Source organism: Octopus bimaculoides, chromosome 16 (assembly GCF_001194135.2).
Source record: "Octopus bimaculoides isolate UCB-OBI-ISO-001 chromosome 16, ASM119413v2, whole genome shotgun sequence".
Lineage (NCBI taxonomy): Eukaryota > Metazoa > Mollusca > Cephalopoda > Octopoda > Octopodidae > Octopus > Octopus bimaculoides.
In genome coordinates this window covers 30,247,244-30,254,464 of record NC_068996.1, presented here as the reverse complement: position 1 = coordinate 30,254,464, position 7,221 = coordinate 30,247,244, and the positions used below count along the sequence as shown (strand labels likewise).

At 31.5% G+C, this 7,221-nt stretch overlaps 1 protein-coding gene across 1 annotated transcript in view; it reads left to right on the top strand.

Annotated features, from left to right (window-relative positions):
- LOC106883551 (ribosome-binding protein 1) overlaps window positions 1-7,221 on the top strand; it is a 43,318-nt gene that overhangs the window by 25,747 nt on the left and 10,350 nt on the right. Inside the window, exons 12-20 of the mRNA XM_052973482.1 lie at window positions 1,039-1,134; window positions 1,372-1,452; window positions 1,676-1,735; window positions 1,863-2,030; window positions 2,745-2,999; window positions 4,485-4,556; window positions 4,717-4,755; window positions 6,349-6,531; window positions 6,673-6,705. Coding sequence (XP_052829442.1) covers window positions 1,039-1,134; window positions 1,372-1,452; window positions 1,676-1,735; window positions 1,863-2,030; window positions 2,745-2,999; window positions 4,485-4,556; window positions 4,717-4,755; window positions 6,349-6,531; window positions 6,673-6,705 — 987 coding nt within the window. The remainder of the gene's footprint in view (window positions 1-1,038; window positions 1,135-1,371; window positions 1,453-1,675; window positions 1,736-1,862; window positions 2,031-2,744; window positions 3,000-4,484; window positions 4,557-4,716; window positions 4,756-6,348; window positions 6,532-6,672; window positions 6,706-7,221) is intronic.

Genomic DNA, 7,221 nt, shown 5'->3' with positions numbered 1-7,221 from the left:
AAATCCAGATGCTTGGCTGATTGGGTCCACAAAGTCAAAACAGCTTTTGACCCAACCAATCAGCCGCTGGCAAAATTTTAACATTAAGCAGCTTGGATCCACTGCCACACAGACTCCAGCAGATAGTGTCCTCTATCCACTCGGGTTCTATCCCAGGTGGCAACCCGCTGACCCAACCTCTTGTCAACTTCTTCCCACTATACATGGGAAGAAACAAAATCTCTTTGCCCTCTAAGGGCTAGCTCGCAAATTTGCGAGCCTCCTCATGGATATCAAGTAGCAACCACACCGTTGCATATTTGACCCCACTGGAGATGAATTTAATAGTTGGCAAATATTCTGACAACTCTTTTTCAATTTGAGTCTTTTGGAAGAGGGCAATGATGTTGAGTGACTTTGAGTAAGTCCTTAACACCACCGTCCTCTCTTCAAAGTCTTTCATCCACTGTTTGGGTGGGACAATGTCCCACTCCAACACAGTATTATTTGTCTTCTTTGTCATGTCTTTTTTGAAAAAGTTCACGAAAAACATAAGTTCACAGAGTTAAAAAAAAAAAAATGCAGGAAGGAAGGAAGAAGACAAGAAACAGTTAAAAAAACACAGCAAATTATTCTGGCCATCCTGGTACTCCTGGCCAACTCAGTAATCCTCTTGGTAAGGACACAAAAAATAAGCACAATTATAGGCAGAGGGATACACCCCACCAATACACTTCTCACCGTTAAGTGAGACTTTAAGCACAACCACAGGCAGACAGATGCGTGGAACCCAGTGGTAGTTTCTTGATTGACAAAATAAACAAACACGAGCAACAAACCCCCAGTGAATCCCCAAAAAACAAATGTCTTACCTTGTAGTTGTGCTTCACTTGTTCAATAATTCATGACGTTGGTGTACAGTGACGTGACTCCTAGCAGTGCAAAGAAAACACTGACCAACACATGCGCAGGAAGCAAGCTTCTTACCACACAGCCATGCCTATGCCTATATGGTTAATATATGATGTATGATTGTTATTTTAAACTATTTTATTTCAGGATCTCAGAAAAAAGAACTGGAAAGCAATGGAAGCTGTAGCTGAGTCTGAGAAGTCTACAGAACAGCAAATTGTTGATGCTGTATGTACTGCTGAAGTAAGTTGTATAAATTTTTTTTTATATTGATTATTAGCAGGTTTCAGTGAACATATTCACAAAAGGTCATTTGTTTTACGGGAATAACCTATAGGTAAATGCAAGACCTGTTCAATTTAACTATTTAAAATTTTTGTGGGGTTTTTAAATTTGGAAATGTATTCAGCTTATTCTTTTAAATTCTTATTCAAAATAAATTATGAAAATACTGCTAACAATCCTCATTTTGTTCTTCAGATGCAGGCTGCTGATACTTTTTCACATGACAGAGCACTATTACAGAGTATCTTTCCAAGTATAACTGTTGATAAATCATTGGTAAGATATTGACTTGTAAATAGATTTAGTGAGTAGAAGAAGGATTCAGTTGTTTCATATATTTTGAAAGTTGAAAAATCAAATTCTAGGCTTAGATTGTAATAATGATTGAAAATAAAAATATGGATGTTGCTAAGTTTCCGGGAAGGAGAAATGGATGTAAAAGAAATATTACTTTCCACCGCACACTAAATCTTTATTTGTTTAACTTATCTATTTTCAGAAACATACAATTTGGATGAAAACATTTGAACAGAAAGCCGTTGAATTCTTAAAATCTAAAGTAATTACTAAAATAATTTATTTTCTAAATAATTGTAAAGAAATTTAATATCTAAGCATTCATAATTGCTATGTTAGTAAATCTTTTTACAGTGCAAAGTACTCATTTACATAACACATATTTATAGGCTGATGAACCAGTTTCTGATTTGAAAGAAATGACAAAAAATGTAGAATTATTCGAAAAAAAGCTTGATGTGGCTATGAAGGAATCAACAGAATTAGCTGCCCAATTAAAGACTGAAAAAGATCTTCAAATAAAAATATCTGATAAATTAAAAGAATCAGAAACTAAGGTAATTTTTCTTCTATTTTTCTATACATTTTATATCAACAAATGTCTTAGAGAACTTGTATGTTTGGGCATATACATTAAAACGCTCTTTGTGTATGCTTCTATGCACAGGCACACACTTTTTTGGCAAAATACCCAAGACCTTGATAGTTTTGTGGTGCCACTTACATAATAAGCATATAATAATTCCTGGCAATATTAATTGCTAGGAATTGATATATTTAGTAGAATTGTTAGCAGACCAGACAAATTGTTTAGAGGCGTTTTTTCTAGCCCTTTGTTTTGAGTTCAAATACCACCAATATCAACTTTGCCTTTCATCCTTTTGGAGTTAGGCATCATTCAAGTACTGTGGTTGAGGTAATTGACAATCCACATCCCATTTGTTGACCTTTGCCAAAAACATTTTTCTGCCTTTTCTTTATTTGGAGTTTTTTCTGGAATCCTCCAATTGTGCAGTGAAGTTCATAAGGTGCTTAGGAAAAGTAAATTTTTTTCTTCTGAAATTTTAAGAAGAATATGTACAAAATGTTAATTCTAAGGCCAAAGCTTCAGTCCATTATAACTTTCTTGCCAAGTAGTTGTCGAATTAGTGAAGAGAAAAGATTTTTGCTTCACTAGAAATTGAATTATTAAACTATCTTTAGTTTTCATGTGTAATATATTTGCCAAAAAAGTTAAGCATATTTTATTGATATTTACCTTTTATTTTCAGTTTATAGAATTACAGTCAACTTACGAAATAAAATCATTGGAATTGTCTAATGAATTAGCTATCCAAACGAAGAAATATTCAGATCTTAAAAAAATGTATGAGGCTTTACACTCAAATTTGCAACATAATGAAGTAGAAAATAAAGAGTTAAAAGAGCATGTTAACTCATTGAACATGCGGTTAGCAGAAGCACCTGAAGATAAGATTAAATTAGAAAATAAACTCAAAGAATATCAAAATCTTTTTTTAATCACTGTAAGCTTCTTTCTTTTATTTATTTTTGTGGGGTTGCATATGCTGGGCTCTTGTTCTAAATTTCATATTAATAATGGCGTTCATTGTTAGCATATTTTAGATATGATTAGGGATGCAGATTGTTAGCTCAGTATATTGAGTTCATTATTGAAATTTCTTTTATATTTCTAATGCAATATTATACAATTCAGCTACAAAAGAACAGTGGAAATATTTTCTGTTTTGGTATTTAGATGATTTAACTATTGGTCTTAAATAATTATCTATGAGTAAATCTGAATATTGAATTGAAAAAATATATTAACCCATTCTGCATGGAAGATGGACATTAAATGACAATGGTTTTATAGTGGCTGTTATAAAATGACACAGACTAACTCACAAGCAGTAACGGATATAAACACTTGCAAAAAGTTTTTTTATTCATTGTATATAATCTAGGCATTGTAACTAGGCTGGAGTAATTTTGATGGTTTACTTCCTATATAATGCAACTTAATTATTGACCAAAACTTCTAACTAAATAGATTGCTTGTGTGTAATAATAGTAACATTGATGAGCAATGTTCTATACAGCTTAAGTATGCTGTATCAAGATTGAAGAACTAGTCATTTTAAGAACTACCCCAGTTCTTGAAAGGGATGTTGTATTAGCCTGTTCTAATTAACTGAAACAGAAAGTTGTTGCAATCTGAGAAATTTTGGTGGTTGACGTAAAACAAATGGGTATGTTATGTGGATGAAGACCATTGTTTTATAAAATCTATAATAATAAAGATATTGTAACAGATAAAAATGACAGTTAAAATCAGAAAACAGAGGCACTTGCATCTTATTTCAATCACAAATTACCTCTCTGTTGTAGATTAAAAACTTTTGTAGAAAAGAAAACTGCATTTTTTCAATTTATAATTCAATTTTAATATTGCATTTGTAATTTTAAATAGTGTTAGGTGAGATAGGATGACTGTTATGTCCAAAGATAGTTAGGTCATTTAATTTTCTTGAAATAACAGACTATTTTGTGCTAATCACAATTTATTGGAATAGGTACATTATAAATCTAGTTGCATACCTGACAGACACAGTATAATATGTTAATGCTTCAAAATTCTTTCTTCAAAAATTTTCTTTCTACGTTGGTTATTTTCAGATTTCTTCCATACTGTGAAGAAGCTAAAACCTGATGATAATTATCTTTCTTCTTGATTATCTTTTAAGACACAAAAATACTTTTTGCATTACGATGATTATTTCTTAATTGTTTTTTCAATATTCTTTTAGATACGGAAATATGGAAATTAGTATCCAAGAATAATCATAAATTGTTCCCTTATAGAACTGTTAAACTATTTCATATTTTGTTTCAATTTTTTAAAAAAGCGATTCTGAATTACTTAACATAAAGGATTTTAAATTATTTTGTAGTTTGATTTGAAGTTTTAAAAATGATTTCTCAGGTTAAAAATATTTTTATATATTCAGGATGAAAAATTACAATTGCTCCAAAAAAGTGTTGAGGAAGAAGAGGAAAAATGGAAACATGCTTTAGCAGAGGTTTATATAATGGTCTTTCTCTACCTGTTTTCTTTCAAGAAATAATTTTTCATACTGCTTTATTATATATTATTTCTTACCAATTATATATTATTTCTTACCAGTTAACTAATAATAAAAATGGTACAAATAAATAGGCTCAATTTTTTTTAATTTTTAGGCAGAGAAAGAGATACAAATTCTTAAAGAAAAGCAAACAGTAAGTATCTTTGTCAATTCATTTCTAATATAATTCCTCTTTCACATGTGTGCATACACATTAGATAGATCAGTTTCTAAAACAGTAAGAACATGTAGCATGCCTTTATACTTCATTTTTTTCATTCAAGTAAGAGGTCTGTTATTCCACAGCTTCAAAAGGGTACCATAGAGGTAAGTAGACACTGGAGAGTACCATAAAAGTAGGGAGAAGAGCAGTGTAAATGCTGTGAAAGACAGTAGAGAGGGATGGGAGAAAAACTGAGTGAGTTAAGCAAGGGAAGGAAAGGTCAGTGAGCATTCTAGTGGTTTAAGGGTGGGTAGTGAGGTAAAGGGAAAAGTTTTGGGTAACAAAAGAATGTACTGTGAATAACAAAGAGAAGGGAGTTGTGAACAGGGGATGTAAGATGATGGCGATAAGTGGGCTTGGTGGAAAGTAGTATATATACATGTATATATATTACAGCTGTTTTATTATCTTTTAAGTTGCATTTTTTTCATGAGTGAATAGATCTGTAATGCTGCACATCACTAGTCAATATGGTCCTTTATCATCTTCAGGTGACCCTTTACAGTTTTCTAGCAAATGTTCCTGTTTAATGGGCTCCCCTTACTTTGAGACTTTTTTATGCAGCAGTCATCCTCCATATGCATCACAAGCCCCTACCAGCTCAATCTCCTCTCTTGTACACTGCATCAAATTCTTCTAACATTACACATGCATTGAAGCAAAGCATTCAAAGCCCATATGTCACAAAGCTCGTAGAAGAGTTCAATACAAATGTCATACAATCTGTCTTTCACTCTCTGTTGCAGTAATAATTCCCTGATCTTTTTTCCAACTTTTCTTATCCTGCTTAGTATTCTTTCAGAATAACAATCTTAGAAAGTAAGCTCTGTATGTGACAGAGGTACTGATGGGATTTGTTTTATGAGCACACCAGAAATAGATTCTGTAAACTGCTCAGATAGTTCACTAGAAGTAGTCAATAGAAACAGTGCTCTAGAAATAGTCTATTTCTAGTGTACTCATAATATGCATTACTTTTAGTATCACTGTCACATACAAAGCTTACTTACTACACACACAACTGGCTTAGTACAATTTCTATTTATTAAATTCATCTGCTCAGTATTGGTTAGCTCAATGCTTATATACTCAGTCCACTTAGCTGTAAACAAATACTTTAGATAGGCGTATCATGCATTTACAGTTGATAAATTAAAAAACACCAAATAACTGAATTATTTGTTAATTTTAAGTATTGAACTAAAATTTGTCATGAGTATAACTAGTTAACCTCACTTCTCTATTTATGCAACCATCCTGTTGTTGTAGAAGTAAAATTGACTATGATCTAATGTATATATTTTTCACTTAAAAAGGTGGGATATCAAGTGTGAGATTTAGATGCTATTTGTAGTAGGTTAAATGACTGTATAGAGGCATGCTCATTGGCTCATAGAAGCATAGTAGTAACACATAATGATTTGTTACTTTCCAATAACTTGTTTATATGCCATGTATTCCAGCAAAATTGCAGTGCTTGTAATTTCTTTTAATCATAAATTCATTTTATATTTGTATTTGTAGTCTTTAGAATACTTAAAATCAGAAGTAAGTAAACAACAAGCCTTAATTGAGGAAGAACAAAGGAAGAACAGAGATTTAGCACAAACTGTTGTAAAGCTTAATGGAATTATCAAGACTGGACAAGATGCATTATCTCAAGAGCAGAAACTAGTTGAAAATCTAAAACAAAAATTATCTGTGAGGGTAAGTTACTTTTCATGAATGTTTGCTTCTAAAATCTTCTTCAGCCATGCATTATAAATGTGAAACTTTATATTTCACTAATACCTTACAAACTGTATTGAATAATGTGAACTTCTTTTCTCATTTTTTTAAAACACACAGGAATCAAGTAATTCAACACAGAAAATAGAGCAAGTAAGTTTGTTTACTATATGCTTAGTGCTTGCTTATCTTTATTGCGCTAAGAAACAAATTATCATTAATTTTTTTCCATTGTTTTTGGCTAAATAATTTCATTATGTTAAAACATAAATGCTATTATTCTTAATGCTAACAGTTTGGGGGTTACCTTCAATTTATCAACAATTCAATAACTGGAAGGGTTTCCTTTGGATATTGAATGTAGAGCTGTATACATTGATACAGTTTTTATGGTATAGATTTTATGAAGAAAGGTTGGTTTATATCTTTTATCCTTTACTTGTTTCAATTATTTGACTGCAGCCATACTGGAGCACTACATTGAGGAATTTTTAGTCAAATGAATTAACCCCAGTACTTATTTTTGTTAAGCTGTTACACATAAATACATATATATATATATATATATATATATATATATATATATATATATATACATGCCTATAAGAAGGGATGACCACCAGGTGGTCATCCAATATGCTAGAAAGAGGTCATCAACGACCCAACCAC